The sequence below is a fragment of the Homarus americanus genome, unplaced genomic scaffold (assembly GCF_018991925.1).
Source record: "Homarus americanus isolate GMGI-L3 unplaced genomic scaffold, GMGI_Hamer_2.0 scaffold45562, whole genome shotgun sequence".
NCBI lineage: Eukaryota > Metazoa > Arthropoda > Malacostraca > Decapoda > Nephropidae > Homarus > Homarus americanus.
This window is the reverse complement of record NW_024744839.1, coordinates 3,151,657-3,166,702: the sequence shown is the minus strand read 5'-3', so window position 1 is coordinate 3,166,702 and position 15,046 is coordinate 3,151,657. Positions and strand designations below refer to the sequence as shown.

The following is a 15,046-nucleotide window of genomic DNA, read 5'->3' as shown; positions in this document are numbered from 1 at the left end:
TGTTATAAAATTTTACACTTCTATCCGTTACTTGTGTAAGCTGCGTAATGGGTTTGTGTAATAATTGAATTTATTTGTCCCTTTACAGGTTGAGAAGAAATTGGCTGGGCGACTTCAGGCTGGTATGCAGGCATGGACTGCAGCACTGCAGGGACAGAGGCAAAAGGATGAGGATATTGACATTCCTATGGATACTGACACACCAGACAAACCAACTCACAAGCCAGGAGGAGATCCAAAGGTCAGGGCATAATATATCTTGAATCTGGATTTTTTTTACCTTAATATTTCATATATTTTTGCTAATCATCTTAAACAAATTTGGTCAGAGGTGTTTAACTTATCATTTCTTTCCATACAGATTACTCAAGTTGTGCAAGAAGTTCGTATCACCAACCAGACCATGTATATGCATCCGACTATTGAAGAAGCTCGTTATCAAATCATGCAGCAGTTCTTCAGCTGGCAGGCAATTGTGACTAGCCAAAATCGTATCCAGAGTACACGTTACCAGGTATGTGGAGAGAAGTTTATAACATTTCACTGACTGGAAGCTTCATTATTATTAGACATTATTCATGAACTTATCTTCAGTCTGGTATAGTTGGCTAGGATTTCACTGTTTTAAAGGGTACTTTACATTCATCTCCAGTTATCACCTTTATATCCCCCAAAATTTTCCTGTGTGATTTCCTGACTGTAGAGTGTTTAGCCAATATGGGTTTTTATGCTGCCTGACTCGTACATGGTCAGCTTACTCGCCCTCTTCTTAAATATCTGCTCCCTAATATGCTGTCACTTTCTATTTTTTTATGGTATTCATTTGAAGACATTTCTAGTTTACTATTTTCTGTATTTTGACACCTTAGAAATACTTTCTAAGGCTACTCCTGAACCATTCACTTTTTCCTTAATCATTACATCATTTCCTTCAATGTTTCAGCTACATTCTCCTTCCTCAGCTCACTGACACACTTTACCTTATCCCTTCTTTAAGGTGCTGTCACTCGAACTTTTCATTCATAATTTCATTTTTACCCGGTAATGGTTAGGTGCGTCATGCACCACCCATTGTAGCACATCCACGTCAAGTTTCATCTCAATATTTTATCCACAACTAATGTCCAATAATTCTATATCCCTTCAGTTATCCTGCCTCCATGTATACGAGTAATGAATTTAACCTTGTATTCCCCACTGTCACTCCTTTAAGCATATATTTCTGTCAGCATATCCATCCACTCCTGCTTTTATTGGTCATATTTGCATAATCATCTGGTGGCACAGAATAATAAAAACAATGATAGTTGTAAGCAGAATGAATTTTCTATTGCAAATTATTCATTTCACAGGTTGGCTTAGATCGCCCAACTGCTCAGGTGTACAGGAATTTACTTATTAAATTGCCTGATGAACACGTGTACATTAAGGCTGCCTATCATGCTGTAGACATGGTTGTATTTGAAGTGACCAACTATGTGAAGGAATGGCTTCAGTATCAAGCTCTCTGGGACTTGCAGCCTGATCACCTATATGGACAGTTGGGAGATGATGTTTCTAAGTGAGTATTTTATTATTCATTTGTAATACAGTAATTATTTTTAACACACCTGCACCGCAGTATTTGTAACATCATCCCCTCGGACGCACTGGGCTAGTTGTGACCTTTTAGCACGGAAGAACTGCACTGGATTTTTTTTTCTTCGGAGAACACTTAGCAGGCGAACAGTAGTACACATTGGAGGGTATTAATGTGCGAGATGGATAGCGAGATACAATTTTTGAATGCTTAGCACAGAGTATCTTCAACTTGCATGTTGAGGAAAAATAGACATTAAGCGCTGCTCTATGGGCAGTTGCTATGTAACTAAGGGGAGATGGACTACTACGAGAAGCCTACAGGAATGATGCACCAAAATCTCAAATGTCAATCAGAATTACTACCGGTACTCGGTTTTGTTGATTTTTCTCAAATAAGAGCCGGTGCCAATTGGACAAGATTATGATTGACTTGTATTCACTTCATGGTGCTGTCCTTTTGTTCACTGAGGTAATATTAATACAATTACAATTCATGAAGGTACTTATTATTTAATTCTCCTTTCCATGGTGGTGTTGTAGACCAGCTAACCTGCTACGTTATCTCTGATAAATTGATAATGACAAACCCGTGTGTGATGATTATTAACTTCTTTTTTTCCTCTCAGATGGATGAAGCTGTTGCAAGACATCAAACAGTGCCGAACAACCTTTGATACTTCAGATACAAGACGCAGCTTTGGCCCCATTGTTGTTGATTACACAAAGGTTCAGAGCAAAGTGTCTCTTAAGTATGATTCATGGCATAAAGATGTCCTTAGCAAATTTGGTCAACTTCTTGGCCAAGAGATGACACACTTCCATGCACAGGTAATTTTTGTTTTCTTTAAAAAGAATTGTAAGAAATGTAGTTTAGCTAATTAATTTTGTATAAGTTGTTTTTATATTTATAGAAGAACAAAATGCCTACCGAAACGTGATGGAACAAAAACACGACAGTAATTTTTTTAGATGCTAGAAAGGTTTACTGCATTTTGAGAGATGATACATTCAATTTACCCCTTTTCAGCTGAGGGATTGTCTTTGTAGATTGGTGCAGAGAAGCTTAAATAGTCTAAGTCCATGTCAATTGGGATAAGAATTATGGTCTTTTTAAGATATGTGCATTTATTTACATATGCAGCAAGAGATTAATCATGTATTAGAGGAAATAGGGATATTCTCCCATGACAAATAGAACAAGTGACAGGGCAGTGTACAGGGTAATGGGTCTCCCTGCTTTTTGTCAAAATAGGGTTGGTTGGTTGAGACAAAAAAAGGTATATTGGCAAAAATGTAATCTAGGATAATTAATTGATGTTGAACTTTAAATATTACATAGGAGATTGAGGTCTTAGATACATCAACATTGATGCTTGTGCTTTCAACAGGTGTCGAAGAGTAGGAGTGAATTAGAACAACAGAGTATTGATGCTGCAAGTACTTCTGATGCTGTAACACTCATCACATATGTACAATCATTGAAACGCAAGATGAAATCCTGGGAGAAACACGTTGACATGTACAAAGAGGGTCAGCGCATTTTGGAGCGCCAGAGGTTCCAGTTCCCTAATCAGTGGCTTCATGTTGATAACATTGAAGGTGAATGGGGTGCCTTTAATGAGATCATTCGACGTAAAGATTCGAGCATCCAGACACAGGTGGCATCTTTGCAACTTAAGATTGTTGCCGAGGACAAAGCTGTGGAATCACGAACCAATGATTTCCTCCAAGATTGGGAGCATGGAAAACCAGTGGAAGGACACTTGCGTCCAGATGAAGCTCTGCAACGTCTCATACTGTATGAGAGCAAGTTTACACGTCTGAAGGATGATCGTGATAATGTTGCTAAGGCAAAGGAAGCCCTTGAACTACAGGAGCCAGGTGCCCTCAATACATCGGAAGACCGAATGACTGTGGCATTTGAGGAACTCCAAGATCTAAAGGGAGTTTGGGCTGAGCTGGCCAAGATCTGGGAGCAGATTGATGAAATGAAGGAGAAGCCCTGGCTGTCTGTACAGCCTCGTAAGCTTCGAGCCCAGCTGGATCACCTTCTTACCCAGTTGAAAGACCTGCCTGCTCGACTGCGTCAGTATTCGAGCTATGAGTTTGTGAAGAGACTTCTGCAGGGTTACACCAAGGTTAATATGACCATTGTTGAATTGAAGAGCGATGCCCTCAAGGAACGGCATTGGAAGACATTGATGAGACAGCTACATGTCAACTGGGTGTTGAGTGATCTAACCTTAGGTCAGGTGTGGGATATTGACCTGGTGAAGAATGAGGCTGTCATAAAGAATGTCATCATCACTGCTCAAGGAGAAATGGCTCTGGAAGAGTTCCTGAAACAAGTACGAGAATCTTGGCAGAGCTACGAACTAGACCTCATCAACTACCAGAACAAGTGTAAATTGATTCGTGGCTGGGATGATCTCTTCAACAAAGTTAAGGAGCACATTAATTCTGTTGCAGCCATGAAACTGTCTCCATACTACAGAGAGTTTGAAGAGGAAGCACTCACATGGGAAGAGAAGCTGAACCGCATCAATGCTGTATTTGATGTATGGATTGATGTCCAGCGACGATGGGTGTATCTAGAAGGAATTTTCTCTGGCTCTTCAGACATTAAAGCCCTTTTGCCAGTTGAGACTTCACGTTTTGGCAGCATTAGGTGAGTTTATATGAACCCTATGATTCATACTTAAGGATGTAGTCAGGTTTGAAATAGCAGGTGTTGTAGTTATATCTTAATTATACTACTAGATAAGGGGTTTTCAATCTAGGGTACACCTGGGGCTTACCAGAGGTGTAGGTGTTTCTTTTCAATGTCATGCATATGTGATGTGTCAGTAGATTTTTATTCATTTATTTTTCTAGAAGTTTGAACTGCTTGAAGCAGAAAAGCCCCTCAGTGACTGGTTAGCCCTCCGTCTCCTTCATTTAGATAATGTTGGAAGGTGGGATATTAGAGAGGGTTGGGTGTTTCTAGCACTCGGAGTACTGTACTGAATTCACTGATGACTTGAGAATAAATGCTAAAATGGGAGGAAGTACCGTATTTAAGGGCAAACAGTGTCAATTGCCTCAAAACATGTACAATATGTAGGTTGGATTATTCTGAAATTCACCTGGAGGAATTAATCACATATCACAATTGTTGGTAGCAGCTTAAAAGCATTTATGCAATTTACCAGTACTTTTTGTAAAATGTCATAAGAAAAACATTGATTAATACCATAAAATTCACTTGTTGCTTATGCATTACATATATAAGGTACAGTAGTATTTCATATACTGTACCTGTACAAGTGTACAGTATTTGAAAGTGAATATTTTATTTGTGTTACCTGTGTAAATAGCAATATTTTTATGCTTATAGCACAGAATTTCTGAACCTGATGAAAAAAGTGAGCAAATCTCCAATGGTCATGGATGTGCTGAACATTCAAGGTGTCCAGCGTTCCTTGGAGCGCTTGGCTGACCTCTTGGGCAAGATCCAAAAGGCTCTTGGCGAGTATTTGGAACGAGAAAGATCTTCATTCCCAAGGTAAGCAGGATTTGATCACTGGGTATGGAATTTAATACCCTCATCTTTACTTGTTCCTCTCGGTATTTTTGTTTTCCTCTTCTGGATCTGAACATCAACTTAGTGCATCTTTTAAATGGTTTACCTATTTCTCTGCTGCCATAAGCTCCACCTTATCATTTGTCATACTATCATGTTTTCTCTCATCCCTGCATCCCTCTGACTTTTTCATCATGTATATCTTTCCCACATCTTCCTTCTTTACCATAACAATTCCATTAATTCCAATAATTGTGTATAATGCATTTTTATTCTTTGCTCATTTGATTTATCTGGTCTTTGGTAACTTTTTGTTCATTCACTCAAAACAAAAGCAGTCACTGTTACATGAAGCGATCATATACATTTCTTATGTAACTTCTCTGTTTACTAAGGTTCATATGACACCTCCATCTACTGTTAAGTTTCAACCACATCAGTATTCATATTATAGCAAAATTCATTGCCTCTCTTTTTCAGCCCCTAGAACTTATATAATAGAAGGTCTTTTTAATTGTCATCATTGTGTGTAATTCAGCAAAGTAGTTTACCAATATACCTAACACATATCTTACCCTTTTTAGAATCATGGTATTATTTTTTAATTGATGGCAACAGGTGGCCACTTTAAATCCCTACCAAACTTCTTAAATGAAAATTGCTTCTGCCACAGGTTCTACTTTGTGGGAGATGAGGATCTGCTGGAGATAATCGGCAACAGTAAGAACATCCCACGGCTGCAGAAGCACTTCAAGAAAATGTTTGCAGGTGTCACTGCTATTAGTCTTGATGAAAGTGAAACTGTTGTCACTGGTATTGCTTCTCGGGAAGGTGAAGTGGTAAGTGTTCAGTGTGTGTAAAGTACTTGTTTAATATGAATAATAAATTAATGGTCTACTCCCTGTATATATATGTTAATCTGTGCTGAATTTAGGATGGAGCCTAGTATGTTTTGAAACAGATTATCTTTTACTTTTTTCTATTGTTTCCTTTAGATGCCACTTCTAAATTACTACATTGGCAGATATGGGGGTAAACGGTGAAATAAATAAAGGTTTTCTTCAGGTACCGTTCAACAAAGTGGTGTCAACTGTGAACTATCCAAAGATTAATGAGTGGCTCAAGCAAGTAGAAAATGAGATGAGGATGACACTTGCACAGAATTTAGCATCTGCTGTCGCAGATATCAAGCAGTTTAAACATGGTCCTGTTGACACTGGAAGCTACCTTCAGTGGTGTGACAAATACCAGGCACAGCTTGTTGTATTGGCTGCACAGATCTCTTGGAGTGAAGAGGTACGTTGGTTAATTTGTCACATTTAATTATCATGAAAAAAATAATTAGAAGTAGACTTACTTTGCAGATGGTGTAATACTAGCTGAAACATATGATTACTGTATTTTGACAAAGGTAATATAATTGACAGTTATTGTAGATGTATACTGTCTTGGTAAGTATATGTAAACTATAATTTATTATGCTGTACACAGTATAGAATTTATTAAGAATATCAATTTGAAATACTGAACAGGGAAACTTTTTGATAGAAGACATCTCCATATGTTGTACAGTATGATACAGTTATTGGGTCTACCAACATGGTGATGCAGGGACACTTGTCCAACAAGTTTAAACAAGAACCTAGTACAGGTACTTATTTTTTTATGTTTTGGTGGGTGTATGGGTTTGATCCAAATTTTAATGTTATTATAAAACACGGCTGTTGCCTGTTTTATACTTACACTTCATCTTGGTGAAAAAAAATACAAATAACATAAATTTTACAGGTGGAAGCTGGACTGTGTGCAGCTGCCAATGGTGACATGATTCCGATGCAACAAACCCTTGTTCAGGTGGAAGCAACTCTGAATGTATTGGCTGATTCTGTTCTCCAGGAACAGCCTCTTCTGCGCCGCAAGAAGTTAGAACACCTGGTCTGTACAATATGTGGTTATATAATTTTAATCACTTCAGTTAATTGTTATTAAGTTTTGTGCACCTCCTGGTATTTAGCACAGTAACACTTGTAGGTTATATTTGTTTATACAGTACAGTACAGCATAAAATAATTGATCCATAATTTTGACGAAAGAGTTGAAGTGAAAGGTAATTGGTATTTTAGGAAATGTTTAAGTTCTCTTTTCTGTAGCATAAGCTCAGACCAGACATACTCCATTCACCAAAGTCAATGTATGTTCACTTACTACATTGAAATATTGCCTACTCTATCAGCTCCTGGTTATTAGTTTTCAGAAGGTACAATAATATCAACTAACATCATGTTTTTTGTTGTTCTACCTCTGAATAACTTTTTGCCTTCTTCCAGATCAGTGAATTTGTTCACAAGAGAACAGTGACGAGAAACCTTATCAAGAACAGGGTGGTGAATCCAAAGTCATTTGACTGGCTTTGTCAGATGCGTTTCTACTTTGACCCCAAGCAGAATGATCCACTGAAGCAATTGAGCATTCACATGGCCAATGCCAAGTTCAACTATGGATTTGAGTATCTTGGTGTGCAGGACAAACTTGTTCAGACCCCATTGACAGACCGATGCTATCTCACCATGACACAAGCTCTTGAAGCACGCTTAGGAGGGTCACCCTTTGGTAATTATTATTATTTCTAAGTTATCAGTTTATCATACCATATATAACTCATTAGGTTTTAGTGGTTTTGTTAAATGACTTATGTCTGTAAATCTTAAATTCTTAGAGATATATAAAAGGCCTGAGTTGACTGGGTTACTCTTGTTACTGCACCTTGTTTCACCCTTAGAATCTTACTTAGCCTTCTAACATATTTTTACTTTTTGTCTTCTTATACAAATATCTCAACTTTCACCTTTATTCCCTTTTTATCCTGAAGTACAGGTAGTCTGTGCTTTTCATCACTCAGGTCATATATATATATGTATATATATATATTGTTTTTTCACGTCGTAGATCAGATTAAAACTAAATAAATTTTTGCTGTAGGTGATGACTAGCTGGTGCAGGATGGAATTCCTGGTCATAAATATATCCCCCGGCCTCTCCTTGTTTCTTATGGGAAGATTAGATTTACATCTCAAGGGTTATCAGGAATGGAACTGTTGCTATAAATGAGGACTATCTTATGTTTACTTAAGTAAATGCTTTGTTTCATTCCTGATAGAAACATAACATTTAGGTGAGAGATAGTATCCACAAACCATAAACACCCTGGCATGTAACTCTTACTAATAACATTAGGCCTATGGAGTTTTAGGTTTCAATTAGTATCATTTTGATTAACTTCATGGGTTTCAGGAACAGAACCTGTAAGTTAAGCTGCTGCCTGCATAGGCATTTGTGACATGCCTGTAGTACAACAACTTCTCTAGAGTATTTCCTCTTTCATCCTGATGACGCATTACATTTGCTTGCAGGACCGGCTGGTACTGGTAAAACAGAGTCAGTCAAGGCACTGGGTAACCAGTTGGGTCGCTTTGTGTTAGTCTTCAACTGTGATGAGACCTTTGACTTCCAAGCAATGGGCCGTATCTTTGTTGGACTCTGCCAGGTAAAGTTATTCTACTATGTACAAGTCCTGTACTGTATTTCCTTCTTTACCTGAAAAATAAAATAAGTCACTGTACAGGAGCACAATAGTTTGATATTTCACATTTGGTAAGGGTGCTTTATTTTTTGTTTGTTTGGTCAGGTTGGGGCGTGGGGATGCTTTGATGAGTTCAACCGTCTGGAAGAGAGGATGTTGTCAGCTGTGTCTCAGCAAGTACAGACTATACAGGAAGCACTGAAAGAGAAAGCTGGAGAAAAGACTGGTACTCAAGGTTAGTTACATTGTTGTTTTCATGTGGTATTTGACAGCACGTAAGAAAATTGGTATCTACGTATTTGATTAAATGATCATCAGTTTTCTTAATTTCTTTATATAATTGCTTGTTCTTCCAACAGTCTTCACTGTAGAATTGGTGGGCAAGCAGGTGAAGGTTTCAACAGATATGGCCATCTTCATCACCATGAATCCTGGTTACGCTGGCCGGTCTAATCTTCCAGATAACCTCAAGAAGCTATTCCGTTCCCTTGCTATGACCACACCTGACAGACAGCTTATTGCTGAGGTCATGCTCTTCAGTCAAGGCTTCAGATCAGCTGAAAAGCTTGCCAGCAAAATTGTTCCCTTCTTCAAGTGAGTAATGTGTTTATAGGCATATCCCCAGACACTTAATACACCCCCAGATGGTGTAATTTCAAACTGATTTCACATTATTGACTACTTTGCTAGTTCCGTACCTAGGGACTAGAGGATTGATTTATCAGGTTGTTTGAGAATGTCATTATCTCTGCCTGTATATAAAATTTAGATACAAAGTGAATAACTAAAGAGTATGCACAGCAAGATTGAGTGGAAGTAGATAATAGATTAAAACCAACAGCAAGGTGGAGGCATAGCATGAAGGATTCTCTCTAATTGTGAGTTAGGTGTTTAGAAAGGAACCTTTGGACCTTTTGGGATACAGTATTCTTAAATGATTCTGGATATTAGTTCACATTGTCGGTCAGTGGGAACAAATTAGTCGAGTGCAGAGATGGGTGAATGGTATTGACACTCCCAGTAATTTCACTCCCTACAATTATTAATTAATGTAAAGAAAATTTAGTGTTCCATAATTGCTGCTGACTGTAGTAGTTGAACAAGTGAATGGGTTGTAGGAGAATACATTCTGGTGGTTGCATGCCAGCCACATCTGGCGAAAGTAGTGCCCAGATGTAGGATGATTCACCCCCAGTACAGTACAGATAACATTTTTAAGAAAATTATATTGGTTTTCTTTAAACTTCCAGACTTTGTGATGAGCAGTTATCCAATCAGTCTCATTATGACTTTGGTTTACGAGCCTTGAAGTCAGTCCTAGTGTCTGCCGGCAATGTCAAACGTGATCGCATCCAGCGCATCAAGGAAGATCTAAGGAGTAGAGAAGATGCCATCATAGATGAAGGAACCATTGCTGAGAATCTTCCTGAGCAAGAGGCGAGTTATGCTCCACTTATGCATTGTGTGTGTGTTCTTGCATGCATGATATACAAATAATTTTATTTGCACATAATACAATACGTACTGTAATCCCTCATTGGTTAATGAAACACAGATGCACAAATACTTTTGGCCAACTGTATTATCCATTTTATGCTATGCATTAGGTTTTCTATCAAGACAAACTGTGCTATTGTAAAATGGACCCATGTGTTTAGAAAATTAGGAAATCTCTTGTTATCCATGTACAGTACTGTCTAAACAAAATTGTCCCAGGAAAAGCATATAAGTATCTAAGGTGCTGTATATGGATCTGATGTTAGCTTCACTTGAGAAAAGTCCCCATTTAATTTTATGCAAATTCCACAATGACAACTGTCTAAAGGATGGCCTATGACTAGCATTTTCCCCGCAGATTCTGATACAGAGTGTATGTGAAACCATGGTGCCCAAACTTGTAGCAGAGGACATTCCTCTGCTCTTCTCTCTGCTCTCTGATGTATTCCCAGGCATCGAGTACACACGTGCCCAAATGACGGGACTGAAAGAAGAGATCAGAAAGGTAAGTTTAGTCCAACTACGTTTTCAATTGTCAGTTTATGAACAACTTGTAGAAGTACTTTCATTTCCTAAAATTTCCTTTTGTTAATTAATTACAACATTCAAATTCTGATTTAGTTATCAATTCAGTAAATGGAGTTTTGAGGATCTTATAAAAACTATTTATTCTTAATATTAGGTGTGTGCAGAGCAGTTCCTGGTGTGTGGAGAGGGAGAAGAACAAGGAGCTCATTGGATGGAGAAGGTATGTAACATTCATGTCCTTATTAAAGTATTGCCACCTAACCTGTGGATTTATTAAGTGTTCAGAATTTGCAAATGCTGTATTGTATTAATCATCTACTGTACTAATATTTTCTTAGAAAATTTGAGGAGAAAAAGAGTAACACATTAGGAAATGTACAGCACGTATATCTGTGAGATGTACAGTACTTAATAATTTCAAGCACACACTTTCATGAGTTGTGCACTGAACAGCCATTGAATTCCAGATGTTTGTGACTAAATTTTTTCTTTTAGTTAGCAATATTTGTAATTCCACTAATGTAATTAGAACTGCAATCAGAGAGCTCCCGGCAGTGCTGTTTAACCTTGTGCTGTGACCATGCTTTAGTCTATTTGTAGACTAGAATTTAATAATTATAACTGTGTTGTGAACAGTTTAATTGAACTTGACCCAATATTTTTGATAACTTGATGAAATACTGTACATATAAGCTGAAATAAACAATACATGGTAATTAAAAAGGCTGTCACTAATTGTTGATAATTACTGTACTTAGAAACTGAAGATATCATAAGTACTGATATTTGCATAAAATCAACATAAGTGAATTTCTTAGTTAGCACTTGATTAACTTGTTAATATTTTTGATAAGTTGTTGTTTAATAATATGGCTTCACTCACAAGTTTTCTTAAGATATGGAAATGTGTGATTATCATGAACGTTTGTGCGTAAACCATACAAAAACAAGAGAGGAAGAAATATTTTGAACTCGTGCTTTTGGGATGAGTTAATAGGAAAGTGTTTATAGAGCTCACTTGTTAACAGAAATTTTGAAACTGAGTACTTGGTGAAAAAAAATTCCTAATTCATTAAAATTACTGCACAGGAATTTTCAGAATACCTCCTTGCTTGCTTCTAGAAGTAGAGTTCAAGAGTCAACTTTAGTAACATTAGTTTCAGATAGGAATTCTCCGTTAGTTGCCTGAAAGCTTTTCTTACTACAGTAATTTGAACATGCTATTATCTGAGTAAACATCAAGATTTATGTTCTCTTGTAGGTCTAGATACATTACACCATTCCTGTTTTGAAAAGTGCGCAAAGACAAATAGATAAGTAGTTACCAAAAACTTTCAGAGATTAAATCGAGTTATCTCACTCGCCTTTTGCTGGAGTGGGACATAATTATATACAGTATATCGAATCATAATTTATTTTATTTGTGCATTTCAATAGGATATACCTGTACAGCAAATCCTCTCAACACCAGACTAATTTGTGCAAGCCCTGTCCCATCATTTGTGACAACCAAATTGCACTTCTTATATGGTACAGTACACTTGAAGACACTTGTTTCACCCAACTTGTCACATCACTTAGCATATTAATATTTGATCATTATATATGCAACTCACTCAAACCACCTTAAATAAAAAAAAAATATATTTAGTTCATTTGTTGTATCACTAAGCAATGCAATTTAATTTTATGCACTTGACTTTCCATTACTTCATTAGACAACTTTTTTTTTTTTTTACTTTACAACACTCTTTTTCCTTGCCTTACAACACTTTTCCCTTGCTTCACTGTACACGTCTTATTCTCACTTAAAATTACGTTATTCCATCGTTTGAAAAACAATCATGACTAGCGAGCAAGATAGTCCTGATTCAGTGAACATTCCTACTAAGCTGGGTTAGGAGTCTCCTGCTGTGGCTGTGCAAACCTGTCGATAAATTAACTGGATGGTGTGGTTGGTGAAATGGTGTAGTAAATATAAAATATGGATGCTCAAAACCATGGTTGAGTATACCCAAAGTTCATAAGTGAACATCCACTGTTTTCAGTAGAGTACAGTATATAATAATGCTGTTTAGGTCATTCCCAGAGGTTTTGAAGATCTCACATGGTGGTTAGCCACTGTACAGTTTGCAGTCCCTGAATTATTTCTTATGATGCTTACTGGTAACTGATTTTCCAAGCATAACTTCCCATTTGATTTGTGCACTAAAAAGGAAATGGAATATCTTGACAGTTATGTCTCCCACTAAGATTTTTACCCATTTGAATGTGAGATGGGGCAGCATTAACACGAGTAAGGAAAGCTTTCAGGTTTAAGAGAAAGTGAAATTAATACAGAGATTTTGATGTCTACATGAAATTTATACTTTTCCTCAAAGTTTGCTGTTTAGTTTCTACTGTACTGTACTTATGAACATTTTTGCGTGAACTCGGGGAATTTATTGTGAATACATTAGAACTTTGTTACTTCACCTCTCGTATCTTCATTATGGCACTTTGTTTATTTTAAGTGTCCCAATTAACTTGAATTTGGCCCATAGATGTGTTTCTTTAACCTGTCAAGTGTAGGAGTATCTGCCTGCCTCACTAACTTTTTATGTAGCCCATTGGTCATACCTGAAGCAGTTGGTTAAGCTTTTCAGGAATGCATCTATTTTGTAAAAAACAGGGAACCTGTGATTTACTATACTGTACTGTATATATGAATGAAATTCATATATAACTTTAGTGTATATAGGATCCTACTGTGGTATTGTTGTATGTATACTATGTTGTTAATGCACCACAACCTGTCTAGGATGGGATGGGTAACAAGCAATTTGATTGTAATGAGGTAGGCAGTTCATAACTTGGTTGTGGTGGAGCAAGTATCACTTGCTTGGCTTTTTCAATTGAGGGTTGTATGTATTTGATTGCCAAACTAGGGTGAAATTTTGAAGTATTGCTGCACTAAGGCAATATATTATATTATCTATCATTCAAAATTGGTAGTTTTTTGCATTTCTAAATCAAGAAGTATTGTATAAAATATTTTATATAAATACAGTACTGAAGAGCAAATAATTTGAATTCATATACCGTACTTTCCACTTGACTTTTGGGATTTGAAAATTTAGTACTGTACTATTAAACTAATAATCTGCATGTAAAAAATTTTCATAAAAATTCCCACATAAATATATTGTTTTTACATAGAAAGTGTAGAATTTATAAAACTCCTTCAAAATAGAGGAATATAAATCCACTTAGAAATAGAGGAATATAAAGTACTGTACAGTGTAGTTGTCTTTTTTTCTTGTCTTCATTAATTTGAAAGTAGTTGTAAATATTAATTGATAGATCCTTATAAAAGATTATTTATGCAAAGTGCATTTTACAAGATTGTGTTATGTATAGTTTTGTTTATTGACTTTGACATCCTGATGACTACTAGAGTACTGTATTAGAACTCTCAGCTGTAAAATGTATATATTCCATAAGAAGGTGACTACAATAAAACTGCCCATAAACTTGTAGAAAAAAGAGTTATATACTGTACTGTATTTGGAAAAGTTTTCAGGGTGGAGTTTGGATGCTGGGTCAGATAGTGGCACTGCTGCTTCAGTCACTGGGTTAGGATACACATGAGTCTTGTAGCAAACAAGTGAGAATGATATTAGGGTATTACTGTATAATTGTACATAAAGAACTACAAATTTTGTCATTTAAATTTAAAGAATGGGGACTTGCAATGACCCCTAGGGCATTTTTTTTTTATTACTATAACATTTAGTTCTACTGAGAAAATCTTGTATGATAATAAAACTGACATAGGTACAGTAAAAAAATTTAATGAAAGTTAAGTGCAATGATTTTCACTGATTTTATTTAAATCTTGATTATAGTGTTTCAGGATGAAATTTGTCATTACTACTGTACAGTACTATCTTTGTAAATGTTGTTAGTGAGATGGGTAATTGTAGTCACTTTCTTTGAATAATTTTTCATATTTAGTTAGTAAACGAAAGTGTCAATCTTTAACTTCAAGTTTGTGTATTTAATTCAGTTCATAATATCTGGCTCCCATTATTAAATTGTCAGTGTTATGGGTGCACCAACCCTTTAAAAGGCATTTTTATGAAAGTCATCACTGAACATTGATCTCATGAGGAGGAAGTGTTTTGTGAGTGACTGTAAAATGACAATCATTTTGTAGTCAACTCCATCAAACTACTATTCATGACATGACAGTGTATGATGATTTTTTTTTTTGGTGCATACCATTTGATTTACATATGACTTTACCCCCATGTCTG

The 15,046-nt window shown here is 36.4% G+C and overlaps 1 protein-coding gene across 4 annotated transcripts in view; it reads left to right on the top strand.

The window, feature by feature from the left end:
• LOC121878148 (dynein heavy chain, cytoplasmic-like) overlaps positions 1-15,046 on the top strand; it is a 62,059-nt gene that overhangs the window by 16,565 nt on the left and 30,448 nt on the right. For all 4 annotated transcript variants that reach the window (XM_042384167.1, XM_042384166.1, XM_042384165.1 and 1 more), the window contains 16 exons: positions 89-241; positions 362-514; positions 1,353-1,561; positions 2,208-2,409; positions 2,970-4,249; positions 4,958-5,125; positions 5,817-5,982; positions 6,209-6,439; positions 6,932-7,078; positions 7,471-7,753; positions 8,554-8,687; positions 8,829-8,958; positions 9,083-9,317; positions 9,974-10,160; positions 10,579-10,725; positions 10,903-10,968. In XM_042384167.1, the coding sequence (XP_042240101.1) occupies positions 89-241; positions 362-514; positions 1,353-1,561; positions 2,208-2,409; positions 2,970-4,249; positions 4,958-5,125; positions 5,817-5,982; positions 6,209-6,439; positions 6,932-7,078; positions 7,471-7,753; positions 8,554-8,687; positions 8,829-8,958; positions 9,083-9,317; positions 9,974-10,160; positions 10,579-10,725; positions 10,903-10,968 (3,891 nt within the window). The remainder of the gene's footprint in view (positions 1-88; positions 242-361; positions 515-1,352; positions 1,562-2,207; positions 2,410-2,969; positions 4,250-4,957; positions 5,126-5,816; positions 5,983-6,208; positions 6,440-6,931; positions 7,079-7,470; positions 7,754-8,553; positions 8,688-8,828; positions 8,959-9,082; positions 9,318-9,973; positions 10,161-10,578; positions 10,726-10,902; positions 10,969-15,046) is intronic.